This window comes from Typha latifolia, chromosome 12, assembly GCF_019914945.1.
Source record: "Typha latifolia isolate L0001 chromosome 12, TyphaL0001v2, whole genome shotgun sequence".
Classification (NCBI taxonomy): Eukaryota; Viridiplantae; Streptophyta; class Magnoliopsida; order Poales; family Typhaceae; genus Typha; species Typha latifolia.
This window is the reverse complement of record NC_133097.1, coordinates 7,653,889-7,669,439: the sequence shown is the minus strand read 5'-3', so window position 1 is coordinate 7,669,439 and position 15,551 is coordinate 7,653,889. Positions and strand designations below refer to the sequence as shown.

The 15,551-nt window shown below is 36.8% G+C and overlaps 2 protein-coding genes across 3 annotated transcripts; one reads left to right on the top strand and one right to left on the bottom strand.

Annotated features, from left to right (window-relative positions):
- Positions 1-4,246: 4,246 nt before the first annotated feature.
- On the top strand, positions 4,247-6,998 carry LOC140798680 (scarecrow-like protein 14). The gene is made up of 2 exons (XM_073152671.1): positions 4,247-6,660; positions 6,770-6,998. The coding sequence occupies exon 1, from the start codon at positions 4,450-4,452 to the stop codon at positions 6,568-6,570; it is 2,121 nt and encodes a 706-aa protein (XP_073008772.1). The 5' UTR covers positions 4,247-4,449; the 3' UTR covers positions 6,571-6,660; positions 6,770-6,998.
- A 742-nt stretch (positions 6,999-7,740) lies between these two features.
- LOC140798678 (UPF0161 protein At3g09310) lies at positions 7,741-12,321 on the bottom strand. 2 transcript variants are annotated; one of them, XM_073152669.1, is made up of 6 exons: positions 12,107-12,319; positions 11,976-12,039; positions 11,836-11,895; positions 11,560-11,700; positions 9,284-9,382; positions 7,741-8,025 (listed from the first exon to the last, which is right to left on the bottom strand). In XM_073152669.1, exons 1-5 carry the CDS (start codon positions 12,242-12,244, stop codon positions 9,324-9,326), a joined length of 462 nt encoding a protein of 153 aa, XP_073008770.1. In that variant the 5' UTR covers positions 12,245-12,319; the 3' UTR covers positions 7,741-8,025; positions 9,284-9,323. The 2 variants fall into 2 exon arrangements, with proteins under 2 accessions (XP_073008770.1, XP_073008771.1); XM_073152670.1 differs by lacking the exon at positions 7,741-8,025 and adding an exon at positions 8,826-9,093 and having other exon boundaries at positions 12,107-12,321.
- Positions 12,322-15,551: the final 3,230 nt, after the last annotated feature.

The window sequence follows — 15,551 nt, the reverse complement described above, 5'->3', positions numbered from 1 at the left end:
TCTTGAAATTCAACCCGACTAAAGAAATAAAAACTAAAGGTTCATATAAATCATATCATTTTTTTTACCCTATTGTCCTTATGAGGCTAAATCTTTGTATGCCATACTCAATATCAAACAAATATATATATATAGTACTGACTAATGTTGATTGGCAGGTATGGAGAGAGCACATAAAGATAAATAAATATGTCTTTGTACTGCAAAGTTAAAGCTTAGAAAGGAAGTGATACACTGTGACATGAGAGTCCGAATGACATAATACCTTATAAGTAGCTATCAATCCTTTTGTCAATGATTTAGATCGTCTACCTTAATTAGCACTAATAACCTAGAGACATGAGGCAAAATAAAAACCAAAGGTATGGTGCATGCATGAAGCACAAAGGCAAGGGATCAACTTTGTGGGCTCCATTGATCCTCCCCCTTGTCAACAGCATATATCAGATCATGTCGGGTTACAAAGATGATGTGGCATGATTATCTCAATAACTCAGTTACTAAATCTTAGGTCAAACATATACATTATATTATTCTAAGGCTAATTTTTGGATGTATATATATATATATATATATATATATATATATATATATATATATATATATATAAAGAGTGACTCATATTCTTAAGATTTAGAATCTTATAAGTCTCCTGTTTGTAAAAGATATTTTTTTCATATCCTAATACCGTACTAGGATTAGACTTGAGTAGCTATCGGAGGGGTCTCTCAATAGAGTTTTCTTCACATTTTTCTTTCTTCTCTCCTTGTGTTCTCCATTTTTCTGGCCGCCATCTTCAATTTTCTCACCCCTTCCTTTCTCCTTAACCATTATTTTAAAAACTTACTCTCGTTCTCCCCTTTACTCTCCTTGTCGTTGGATCTCTGTTCATCTTTGTCATTTTTGTTAAATTCATACACCTCCTCAATGCCTTTTTCTCGATAAACTGTTTATCATGGCCTTGATAATCGGCATTAGGGTATGCCCTTTTATTGGTGCAAGTAGCCTACTCACCATCGCTGTTTGGTTGCTGTCATCTTCTGTGCCATATTTTGTCTTGTCATTATTGTTCCCTTCATAATCATCTCCTACCATTATAACCGTCGAGGAGATGTTGGCTCTATTGTACCGATGTGCTTCTTGGTTTAGACCCGTTGGAATCTAGTTCCCCTACTGTTGTGGCATGATTATAGGGCTATATATTTTTTTTTTCGCCTTTTAGACTTAGTTTTCATTGAACATCGAGGCTTGTTTATCTTATTTACAATTTTTTTTCTAAAAGAAATAAATAACTCTATCGTTGTGTACTCAACGTGCAGCATGCAGCATGAGTAATAATAGTAAGGCTTTACACTCAACATTCAGAGAAATTCTAAATTTCAAAAATACCTATAGAGAATCTAACCGCCAGCTTGCTCTCATTTCTAATATTTGGAGCAAAATGATTTTAGTCCCAGTTACAACTAACTAGCTTATCTCAACTAGTTCCGAATAAAATAAAAGGAAATTCTATCATACAATGGGTCATATATAGTTTTCTTGAGAATAATAAAGATTTCAAATCATGATAATTTAATTTTGGGGGAATAAAAATCCCACTCTCCTTACTGTAGAAAGAGTGGGGAGAATGTCAAGATGTAAATGGTCTAATGTTGGACTATTCTTTGAACCATAGCATTTAACCCAAATATATGATGGTGACTATTCTTTGAATGAATGCATCCTGCAATGTATCACTGTCATATTCATCCACTTTTAGACCCGTGAGAAATGCCAGGCTATTATAATTAACATTGACATTTAATATAAGAGACATAAACTGATAAATTTTCAATCAGAAACAGTCACAAATATTATCTTGATTACTCTCCGTGTTTATAAACAGGGACTCGGAAAATGATGCACTCCACTGCTTATCTTCTAGTAAAGAAAATTACATCATCAAAACTTTACAAATCACATCTTATATTCTATCTATTTATTATTTACATCTTGTATTGAAAGATTTGAGTTTTTTAGACTAATTAATATTAATAAAATTACTAAAGTTTCTCCACCGCCTTTCCCCTTCGCTCTACCTCTCTGTAACTTTTTTTTCATCTTCCCAACCACCTCCTCCTCCCATCGTGGTCGCTGCCGTCGCCGCCACACCCACCATCTTCCCTCTCCTCCTCTTCTAGCTATTCTTGCTCTAATAAAGGATTCCGCCGAAGAAAATGGAGCCAACCGACCATCTTGACCAACTCCAATTTGGGAATCATAACCTCTAACTGAGGCATGATGAAGCGAAGAAGTCTACAAGGACGGTGGAGAAGATGGAAAAAAATAAGAAGATAAAGGAGATAGGAATAGCTTATATCTATAAATTATACAGTATATTATAATAAAATATTTCTTTATTAGTAATATTCAAGTTAACCTAGGGTATTAAGTAAATATTATAAAAAAAGAGGGGCTAATTACAAAATTCTCTTTTATAATTATAATGATGTGCCAATGCTTCACTGTCGAACTATACACACACACACACACACACATATATATATATATATATTAAAGCAGATGAGAGAGACATATATACAAAGAAATGATCGTGGTCACCATGGAGAGAGTTTATAATATTGCCTACTATGTTGTTTTCTAGATCTCTCCCATTAGGCTTTCTATGCTATGCTATGCTTTGGTGCGAGATAATTTATGCCCAATATCTTATTGCAATTCCTGCGCATAATCCAACATTTAGGTGGCCAATCCAATGTATCTGCCGACCAAATGGGGACAGCATCCTTTTCGCGAATCCACGATTGGAACAGCAAGCAGCTTTTAATCACTTTAATTTCAACAAAAAATAATAATAAATCCTAATACATAGGCATAATCATGTAGGGCCCAATTGTGCATTATCACCATTAAAAAGTTTTGATCTTTATATGTTCACATCCTGTTACAAAAATATATAATATCTACTGTCTTTCTCACATAAATCATCTTCTTTTTCCCCCTCTTTTCTAATATTTGTTACAAGAATCATACCAAAAAAGATTCCTCATAAGAGGTATCAGTTGTTAGATAACATGATATGCTGTCTATCTAACTATAATACTATAGAGTAGAGAATACATGCAGGCTTATAACCTTTAGAAAAATAATTAGCTTTAATATTATATTAAATAATCAGTTAACTAAAGACTTAAAATTGTTAACTAACAAAGGTATATTGTAATATGTAGAATGTAGAAAATACCAGTCATTACCATTCCAACACACAATTAGAGGTATCCGGGAAAAAAAAAAGTTTCTCAAATTTGTTATGAATTTAGTAGGATTATTTTCAAAAGATATTTTAATGGTATATTATATAGAACTCTAATTGCAAGTGGAGGAGACAAATAATTTAGTAGCACATGAACTATGCTTCTTATGGTATACTTTCCACCATTTTAAGTAGAAAACTATTGAAAGGTTTGCTTAACCTCATCATGTGCACATCTTCCACGTATATTTGAAAACCCATCTTAGCATGTCGTAAAGTTGATTAATTTGTTTGATAAGATACCTAGAAAGGGTTTTTTTTTTAAAAAAAAAGAGAAAATTAACCCGGAGACCTTCTAGAAGAAATTTGGAAGCTCCTCCACAACCGCATTTGCATGATGCATTGTATCTCGATAAGTTTCCACGAGTTTTTATTAAGCCCAATTGATGCTCCTCATAAATTTATTTATTTTAATAATTTATTTAGGATATGATCCCATATTTTTAACAGAAAAATCGATTATGTTTTAAGTAAGTTATAAAACGCTAAATGTTATATGAAATGCTGAAATATTTAGTGTTTTTATTTTAAACTTATTTACTAACTTCTGACGTGTTAAAAATAAATTGTTAGAATAAGTATTTTGAGGAGACTGTTTCTAGTTTGGTAGTACGAAGTACAACCCCATGTGTCGAGGATCGCCGTACATTAGAGACACGTCAACCTTCCGTCCCAGTCACCAAGCCAACTGGACTCATCCGGGGCCCACCAAGCCGACGTGTCGATCGAAGAGGCTAAGACCGCGCTCGCCGTCCACGTGGTGGGGAGAAGCTTGGCGAGCAAGCCATCGGTGAGACGGGTAAACTTCCCGACGACCGGCTAGTCGTTGAAACCACCGGCTACCGCCGGTGAACGGTAAGTTCATAGAAGCTTCTCAAAGGGGTAGTCTCGACAATTCACCAATTTCTTTGATCAAGTGACGTTGAGTATTAATAAAGGAGGACCACCGCACTCTTCGGCAGAGGTGCTGCTCCTCCTGTAAGGCTGGTTTCTTCACCTTTATCGTCTCCTTCCTCCTCGAGGTACGCTTTTTATCCCAGTTCCAATTCGAGCATATAGGAGTGCTTTTATCCTCCCGATCTAGAATACTCGTGATTTCCGAGGAAGTTTATGACCGGAATCTATCGAATAATTCGATGGATATGTCCGGATTGAGACACAAACACACCTTATACGACCTCACCATCTCGAATCACGGCTTTGGATTACCTCGGAGTTACTTCGTCGATCTACCTATTATTCCTCAAGTTTCCACCCCCACCCCTCTTGTCCAAACCCCAAGCCCCAATTCCTCCTCCTCGATAAGCCCCACCGTCGCGGTGGATTCGTCGGAAGATTCCGAGATATTCTCGGATATCGTCCTCACCTACATAAGCCGGATGCTTATGGAGGAGGACATCGACGAGAAATTCGAGCAGCCGGCTCTTATAGCCGCGGAAAAACCCTTTCTTGAAATCCTAGGGTCGGCATCCCATCACATTAACCATAGCTCCGAAAGCCCCGATGATAGCTCCGGGAATAGCTATGGCTGCCTTAGTAGCAGTAGTAGTGGTAGTAGTGTTGTGGTAGATGGTAACACCTGGCCTTATGATCCTATCGAGTATTCCCAGCTACAGACTCATCCCCTCTCCTCGTATAACAGTAGCAGCGGAAATCTTTTCGAGGGGTTAGATGAGTCTCTGTTTAGTAGTATCCAAAACCAACATGCTTTGCAGTTTAGGAAAGGGGTCGAGGAGGCGATTAAGTTCCTCCCTGGGGAGGAAAAATTTGTCATTGATTTGGATGCATATGGGTTCGCTAGAAAAGAGGGTAGGTTCTTTGAGGTCAAGGCGGTGAAGGAAGAGTGTCCGGTTCATAGGGGGAGGAAGCATTTCAACACTGATGATTTGGATTCTGAGGAAGGGAGGAGCAATAAGCAGTCGGCGGTGTACACCGAGGAGTCCGTCCGCGAGATGTTCGATAGAGTGCTTCTATGCAATGGAGAGACGTGCTCGAAGGGCGTTAAAGAGCTGCAAGAGGCGTTGCAGCACAAGGCGATGGAGCATTCTCAGAATGGCCACTCTAAGGGATCGGGCAATGGGAAGGGTCGCGGGAAGAGGCAATCAAAGAAGGAGGTGGTCGACCTGAGAACTCTTCTCATCCATTGTGCTCAAGCTGTGGCCACTGATGACCGTCGGAGTGCAACAGAATTGTTGAAGCAGATCAGGCAGCATTCTTCCATGGATGGGGATGCAAATCAGCGGTTGGCCCAGTGCTTCGCTAATGGACTTGAGGCTCGCCTCGCTGGTACTGGGAGCCAGATATACCATTCTCAAGTGGCAAAGCGCACCTCTGCCACCGACATCTTGAAAGCATACCAACTTTATATGGCTGCATGCCCTTTCAAGAAAATCTCTCATTATTTCTCCAACCAGACCATCTTAGATGCTGCTGAGAAGGCAACAAAGGTGCATATCATAGACTTCGGTGTATACTATGGTTTTCAATGGCCATGCCTCATCCAGCGGCTATCTAATAGGCCTGGTGGACCCCCAGAGCTTCGGATTACTGGCATCGATCTACCCCAGCCAGGTTTCCGCCCGGCGGAGCGTATTGAGGAAACCGGGCGACGTTTAGCTGATTATGCTCAGAGCTTCAAGGTTCCTTTCAAGTATCAACCCATTGCAGCCAGATGGGAGACAATCCGAGTTGAGGATCTAAATATTGATAAAGACGAGCTTCTCATTGTCAATTGTCTCTACCGGTTCAAGAGTCTGATGGATGAGACTGTGTTGGTGGATAGCCCGAGAAATATGGTCCTGAACACCATCAGAAAGATGAAACCACATGTGTTCATTCATGGCATTGTCAATGGATCATACAGTGCTCCCTTCTTTGTGACACGCTTTCGGGAAGCCCTGTTCCATTTCTCTTCACTCTTTGATATGCTTGAAACTAATGTCCCAAAAGATGATGAACAGAGGTTGCTGATTGAAAGGGATCTTTTTGGAAGAGAGGCCCTAAATGTCATCTCCTGTGAGGGCTTAGAAAGGGTGGAGAGGCCTGAAACTTACAAACAGTGGCAGGTGAGGAATCTTAGAGCAGGATTCAAGCAGCTGCCGCTTAATCCAGACATCATGAAGAAAGTGAGGGACAAGTTCAAGTCATGTTATCACAACGATTTTGTAGTAGATGAAGATAATCGATGGTTGCTGCAAGGGTGGAAGGGGCGTATCATCTTTGCCCTATCCACATGGAGACCCAGTAATGCTTACTAGCTCGGCTCCTGGAATCCAGTACTAGTCTGTGGTCATATGTTGTAAATGAAGATTTATAGTCCCTCTCGCCTTTGGTCTACTTGACTCATGGTAAATTACTAGCTCTCTTCTTGCCTGTGCTACTGTGCTAGTATCAAGATTCTAGTGATCTGTTCGAACACAACTCATTCTCTTATATGATCTCTTGTTGTTGATGCAGGTGAACCGGCGCAAGACTGCCTCAAGTAAGATGGCCAGACAACTAGGACTGAAGCTGGAATTATAGAATTAGGATTTAGGAGAGAAAAGTTTATGTAACTTATTTTTCTGGAGCAGTTCTCTCGATGCGTTTTCTAGAAAATGATTTAGATGATGTATGTAGCTGCATTGCATACTAGAACTATCATTACTGACAATCAAGCAATCTTATCATCATTGAATTTTGTGTACATTATCTTCGGTTGAATTATGCAACCATCTCCAACGCGTATTGGATCCTTTTTACTATAAATAACACAATACAATGGAGATTTAATGTTGGGAAATGTTGCTATCTTCATCTGCGGGCCAGTCGGACAAATGACTACTTGGAATTTTTAGTTCTTTCTCTCGCTCCGTGCGTCAATCTGAAATTTAATTACCCTTTGCAAAGGCAACGATGTTTGATGATATTGAATGCAGAATGTTTTTTAACAGGTCTGGGAAAGCCAGTTAATCAAGTTGTTGAATTGTTATGTAGTCTATAATTCCGTCAGACCACGCAGTCCAAGATACTAGTTTACCTAGTACATGCAACCTGGAGTTTAGTCTTAGACTTATAGTTCATGAAAAGCAAGATATTGATTAGAGGACAAGAAAAGAAAGAAAAGAACAGCTATGATTTGGTAATCGCAATGTTGTTCAACGTGCTTTAGGACTGTAACGACTGTTCCACCGTCCTGCTGCTCATATGTATCAAATGGGTTGCTTTTTTTTGTGGTTGACCTCGCATTGGCTAATATATATATATAGTACAAAGGTAGATTGTATCTCTTACTTTCCTGCCTTGTTTCCCTTGAGACGAAAATTTTCTCTAATCAAGAGGTTGTTAGCTTGCAACTATTGCTTACCTAACGGGCTAATTTAATAGGTCTTTTAAAGCACAATTGGAGTGGGCCATTTCAACCAAGTCAACAACTAGCAAGCTCATCCTTTAAAAAAAAACCTAGCGACCTAATCAACTCGCTTTGGTATTCAAACTATCTTATCTATCGTCACATAGAATAAAGTAAAACAAAAACAAGAGAAAAAAGAAGAAGAAAACAACAACAATAATTACAGGGGAAAAAAAAAACACCAGTGTTGATACGTTCCCTGAGCGAAATCTTCCATATACATCTTGCGTAAAATTGTAAATGAAATTGATCGTCCACCACCAGGATCATTTTCTCAAGAAACAGGGCTTCGTCTCCTGCCGTGGACTGTAAGCTCTACGACCTTTATAAACCACAGTTAATTCATAAAAGAGCTTTCAATCAGGTATTACTCCTAAACAATCATGAGATATATCATGGCAACATCAAAAGCAAGAATGCCACAGTTTTCCTTTGTCCTCATCCTGCTATTGGGTGAGCAGATGCTCATTTCATATGAGAAAAATAAGCTTTCGGCTATTATTATTGCTGGTAGTGGATCACCACATGAACAATCCACCATAGACAATAACATAGTCACCATCTAGGTTGCCAACACAGGGAAAGGAAGATCAACATGACAATAGAATAATTAAACTTGGGTGAGTAGCTATGTTTGAAAATTTGTCATGCACATTCGACCCATAAAGATGTTCAATGAATCACGCACAACAAACGCTGAAAATAATGACTTAAATAATTGACACTAGGACAAGAGCATTTATATAAGAACCTGCGCCTCCAATCAACATATGATTCAAGACACTGACAAGAGAAAAGAGGATATATATTAAAGTCCACTTGCTAGTTAGAGAGTTTTATCTATATTTCTATCAACCTGGTGGGGAAATGGAATAATTAGTTACGTGGCCCTAAAAATGTATTAAATGGACAAGTTGGCAATATGTTACATAACTGACTAGAATGTACTGAAGTTCCCCCTGGCTTTGTATCTAGATGAATATTATAATTGGAAATTCCGCAGATATTTTCTTGTATCTATTTGATTCACATGTGAATCGGTTGCAGATAGTTGGTGTCCATCGAATATTGCAAACTTGCTATTATAAAGGCATCACATTATCTGATTAGAATAACATTAGATTAAAAAAAGCATAGAGATCCTTTTCTCAAACTTTGACGGACTTGACAAATCAAACATTTTGCTTGTTTATGAGTTTACTGGTCTGTACAGAGAAAGGTAAAGTAGGTTGGTTTGAGAAGAGGCCCATTCCATAAGCATCTCACTTACCAAAGCTCAATTTAATGATCATGAACCACAGTATAGGAATGGTTAAATTCACTTATGGAAGAATTTGTTAAATCCAGAAGAAGCAATCTGCACTACTAAGAACTGCAACCGCTCTTCTTCCTATACAAGCAGATAGCCAAATGATAAGAAGAACATGCAGATAGCACTGTTCCCATTTTACATGATTAGAGTTAAATAAATAAGAAAAGAAGGAAAAAGTTCAGAAATATGAAGTAGCGTAAATTTTATCTTCTATGGTATTGTGCCTTAATAGTTATCAAGTGAGATTATTCTCCAGATGAGGATATACCTTAAGCATGCTCTTCCTTTAAAATGAAGAAATATGCTTATTATTGTTCAGATGGACCTTCCTCGCCAAACCATCTGGGGGGATCAAATCCATATCCACCTACATGATACCAATTGCTACTTTAGATAGAGAACTCAAAATCTCCAGGAGAAGTTAAGTGATACCTAATAATGATATGAAAGGATCATTTACACAAAGAAATACTGTTGCATGTACTTTGGATAACAATTGTAATAAATTATTTCGAAACTTGGTATCGAGATCGAAATTGGCCATTAGAAAAAATGATAAGTATCAGCCATATGAGATCGAACTATTTTTTATTACATAAATTTTTAAATATTATTTAAAATGCAAGAAAATTTCTCAAAAAATTATAAAAATAACTAAAAATTAAGAAAATAAAAATTAGTCACATGTGATGAAGCCTAAAAACTAAAGACAAAATTGGCTCAAAACTATAATAAATTTCATTGAATCTAATAATTTTTTGTACTCGCAAATTATTATTGCAGAACAATAGTGAAGAGAAAAATGAGAAATAAAAAGTGGGTAACAAAAATGAAAATGAGAGATAAGAAGAAAAAAAAAAAACACTCACTCGAATACGTCAAGGTGTGGAATATTCGGAGGGGCTCACCGGATCGATCATCGAATGGACCCAATGAAGTGTGAGGGTGGAAGAAGAGTGTGTGAGACAAAAAGAGGATAAAAACTAAAAATTTATATAAAAAAAAAAACAGTTAAGGATATTAATTATTAATGTCTCCTAAGTTCGATACATTTTAAATTTAACTTGAATGTTTTAAAAAAATTAGTTTTAGCCGATACGGCCGAGACGGATTGGCCAATTCAGTCGAAGCTGGTCGATCAGACCAAAACCAGTTAGCAGACTAATTTTGGGTTCGGATCGGGATCAATTATGGCCGATCTAAATCCGAATCAACTAATCCGACTTGGGATCAACCGATTTTGGGATCCATGCTTTCAACTAGCTGATAAATTAAGTGACATCTAATGTTAATGTAAAATTGTCTAGAAGACATTCTTTTACGATCGATAATTTAAATAATGAGAATGCATACAACAATCTATGACTCCTCATTGTAGCCAAAGGAGGTGTTGACCCTATTGGGGATGCAAGGTTATTGAAAAGATGGAAGTTATAAAGTGTCTATTATTGAGGGATGCTGGTTTTCTTATTATTCTTGCCATTGCTTTAATTGTCAAACTCTTAGTAAAACCTTCTCAAGAGGAGAACAAAACATTACTTGGTGAACTGAGCTTCCGACAAATCACTTCATGCTGTGCTCCTTTGCAAATGATTGCTGATCATACTTGATATTATAAAATTGACTTTTAACACCAGAAAAGTCCTACCAATTATAAGCTATACATATATCAAAAATAATTTTATTTAATTACTTGGGCTACAAGACCCTACTTTGTCCTTGTTCTTTTACCTGACATATCTTATTAGGAATGCTGTGTTGTTTTTTAAAGTAAGGCATCAATTTATCTACAATCAGGTTTATTAACTTATAGACCTAGACTTACATGACCTTCTGAGACACAAAATGTCACAAGGAACAAGACCTTTAAAATTTTATAGATTCTAACAAGAATAAATTTAAATACTTGCCAAACTCCTCTACAACCCCAACAATCATGCAAGCGGAGGATATACACACTTTAACTTTTTATTTGGTTACTTTTTTCAAGAGAGGTAGGCACAGTGTGGCAAACAGAGCTCCAAGAGTTGATCTTCATGAGCCGAAAAACCTAATTCTACATCCTATCAACCTATTAAATAACTAGCAAATCATTTGTGGCTCTTTAAAATTGAACCAGCAGGCATCTTGAACATATGCCCTGACAACCAAATTTTAAGTAAGAAGAGTGAGAACAAACATGATGCTGAGACATAGGAAATAAACAAGAATTGCTACAACGAAGCTGTTAACAATATCATCTAAATCTGGGTCAGAATAATGCCTGTGATTGGTTTAATCATTATAGCATGTCTCACAGTCATGGAGACAAAGTCATTCAACCAAATAAGCCAAAATTTTTTGGAAGTGATCAGCAAACCTTACAGAAGATAGGCCAATCTATTAAAGATTAGAACATAGTAATTTAATACTTTCCAAAAAAGTAATTTAACATATGGATTGTTGGCATCTGCATCCAAGTTCCTATGCCTATTTTCAGCTACATCATCTTATGACCAGAAATGCAGAAATAGAACATTAAACAGTATGTCGTGAGAAAAATACCAAGAGGATTACAGCGGCATAGCCGCCAAGCTGTCAAGATGGTGCCCTTCATAACACCATATCTTCTATATGCCAGCATTGAATACTCACTGCATGTTGGTACATACCGACAACTGGACGGCAACAAAGGCGATATCTCTCCTGCTCACAAATTGTCTTCAATTAGAAACCCAATGATCAATAATCTCACAAAAATTTAACCAATTCGTCCTTTCTCACATGAATAACTAATGCATATCTATATATATCAACATCAAACAGAGAACTTGAACTTACTCTTGTAAAATTTCAGCATGGACAACGCCACTTTAACCCCGGCATCTGTAACCTCTTCCTCTGAGAAGTGGGAAACGAAGTAAAACACTACGGAATTGAACAACTCCTACGATTGGAGAAGAAAGGAAACGGAATCATACCTTTCAGAGTGTTCTGGATCGAAATTTCATCGCGACCGTCACATCGAATGCGGATGACGTGCTTCTGGAATGGATCGAAGAGGTATAAGGACCTGGTTTTAAGGAATTCGAGCTAGGGTTTGGCGAAGTACCTGCGATCCAGAAGAGGCGACGCGAGACGGGGATTGGAAGGAGAAGCGAGATCTAGAGCGAGGGAAACGAGAGGGGAAATGAACGGGAAGAGGAGATGAGAGCGGCGAGGAGGGAAGCGAAATGACGCCGGAAGCCATTGGCGGGAGAAGGTGTCTGATGGTTGTTACGATCGGAAAGTAGGGGGAACGTAATGTGGATAAGAGTGGGCTTAAGCCGTCTCAAAATACTTTTAGATGGGCCGGCTCACTTATAAGCAAGGCAATCGACCTCAATGTATACATATATGACTACTGACTCGGCCCAAGCCCAATAAACCTTCGGACTGGACTTATATTATGGAAATTGGCTTTAAAATCTCATCACTTTTTCTTTCCATATACACCCTTCAAAGTTGATATTTACACATATAACCCTCAAAACAATTGGTTTTTGTACCTCTTAAAACTCTTTTTTAAACTACTAAATACTATTATTTTTATTTGATTATGTTCGTCTCGAAATCAAGGGTGTTTGTCTTTTCGGCTATTAAATAAATTTTTTGGAGGAGTATACACAAAGAAAGCTTTCTTTTTTAAGATTTGCAGCGTGAACTGTTACAAGTGTAAGATTAGGGCTGCCAAATTAATAGGCTTAATTAAACTCAGGCTTAAAAGTAAGCTAATTGAGCTTGATTTGCTAAACAAGCACGAAATTAATTTCGACCCAAGTTTGATCATGGTCTGACTTAATAAGTCTAAAAAGAATAATATGCTATTTAAAATTATAACATGTAATACATATAACTGATATAACCTTTAGATTAAGATCTAAGGGTTCATAATATTACTATTTAAGTTCATTTTGCTTTATAATTGAATCATGCCTTATTTCAATCTTGATCCAAATTCAAACTTGTTAAGACTCGATTTAGCCTTAAATTGATTCAAGTTTGAAATTGCTTAGTGATCGACTTATTTAAACTCGAGTTCAAAATTAATTTAAAGTAAACATTTTTACATTAAAATTTGATTTTATAATTAATTTGAAATTATTTTTAATTTAAATTTGATTTTATAATTAGCTCAAAATTATTCTTAATTTAAGAGCGCGGCTAGATTGCACCCCTATGCAACATATCATAGATAATGGATCCACAGTCAGGAGCATCAATTTTTGTTTCTAAAATACATAATAAGTATTGCACTTTGTTCAAAAGAAACAACCCAATAAAAAGCCTGCATATCACTTTGCCTGGTGAGATCTCTATCATGAAAACTTTTACTCCTATCAAATCATCATGGATTCAACTACATTAGGTACATGCATGATTGATCATCCAACCCCTGTGAGCTAGGTGTAGAATACATATGAAAAAGGGTAGCTAGCTTAAGAAAGTGAGTCAGTTAAGACATCCTTCTTTGCTTAGAAACATGTAGAAGATTGAAAGAAAGAAAGAATACTCTCACCAACCATCAAGGTCTTCACCAACTAGCTAGCTAGCCTTAATCCATCAGTAGTCAATCCAATTTCTAGAAAAATACAGTAGAAGACTAAAGTTTAAAATACCATGCATGTCTTTATCATTACCCCTTAATACAATTAATTGATGTAATTTGAGTTGTCTTCTATTCCCTTGTTATCTAAGAATAGAGTTAGGCGCATAAAGTGAGGACAGAATAGCAACGAGGAGCATTGCCCTTCAACATGAAAGGAAATTGCCTTCTGTACCATGGTTGGTGGTGTACTGGTGTTTCCTATCATGGTGTAACATTGATTATCCCTAAGGGCAGCGTGGTCTTTAGGACAGTCAAATTAAACATATTTGGATTGACTTTAGCCACACTCTGAAGCTAAACTGGGCCAGCATTATCCTTGGAAGTGACCCTCGTAATCCACCAAACATGCAACACTCCAAGATAGATCTCCACTGCGATCTATTAATTTCTATAAATGGAGGTCCCTAGAACTCATCATGTCCAATATCCCAAGAGTGACGAAATCTTATAGCTCTTACTGCTCCTATATATAGCTACTAGAATGGCTTCTTCTCTTCTACCTTCATCTCTCCTGATGATCAGTGCTCTCGCTTTGTTTCTCTTACCATGTTTGATACGTGCCCAGCAAACCGGCATCACTAGGCACTACAAGTTCGACGTGCGTCAGTTTTCTTAGCTACTCCATTAAAAGTAATACTACTAATTAAGAATACCTTACTTTTAAATGGGATAAGAGTGGGCTTGGGCCGTATTAAAAAATGGTTACTTTTAAATGGACCGGCTCATATACAAGCAAGGCAATCAACAACAAATCTACATATATGACTACAAAGTCAGCCCAAGCCCAATAAAACTTCGGACTGGACTTATATTATGGACATTGGCTTAAAGATCTTATAATTTGTTTTCCATGAATACCCTCTTAAAATCTATTATTTACATCATGTCCTCAAAAGTTGATCTTTTTCACGTACATCGAAACACTTGGTTTTTGTACGTCTTAAAACACTTATTTTTTTTTATATAGGCATCCCTCAAAATTAACTAATTAATTACTAAATTTTATCAAATTATTTACGAAAGATACAAAATATCGTTATTCTTATTTGTATATGTTCTTCTGGAGTAAAGGGTGTCGTGTCTTTTTGTCTATTAAATAAAAATTATTTTGAGAGGGATCAATTTGTTCTACTATTTCAAATTATAAGTTTGCACAATTGGAATACACACAAAAAGCCATTCTATAAAATTTACAGCATATAAACCTAGGGCTGTCAAAAAAATTGAGCCAAACTCAAGCTCTGCTCTGCTTGATCAAGTTTGGTGCAAAAGTGAGTCCATTCAAACTTAATTTATAGTTATGTGATGGATATGGTTCTTTATATTAAGATCTAAGGGCTCCTAATTTTACTATGTTAGTTCTTTTGCCTTCTATCATTAAATCAAGCATACTCTAATTACGATTCAACTCAAAATCGATTAGGCTCAATTTAAATTTAAATTAATATAAGCTCAAAAATTTATTGATAAGCTCATTTAGTATCGAGCTCAAAAGTCACTTAAATTAAAATTATTTAATTCAAACTTGCTTTATAATTAGGCTTATTTTTTTTTTCAATTTAAGCTCGACCATAGAGAGCTCGTCTATTTTGCACCCCTATGCAACGTATCTTGAATAGTGGATCCACAATGAGGAGCATTAGTTTTTGTTTCTAAGATACACAATAAATATTGTACTTTGTTCAAAGCAAACGTCCCAACAAAAAGCCTGCATGTCACTTTGCCTGGTGAGATCTCTATCATGAAAACTTTTACTCCTATCAAATCATCATGGATTCAACTACATTAGGTACATGCATGATTGATCATCCAACCCCTGTGAGCTAGGTGTAGAATACATATGAAAAAGGGTAGCTAGCTTAAGAAAGTGAGTCAGTTAAGACATCCTTCTTTGCTTAGAAACATGTAG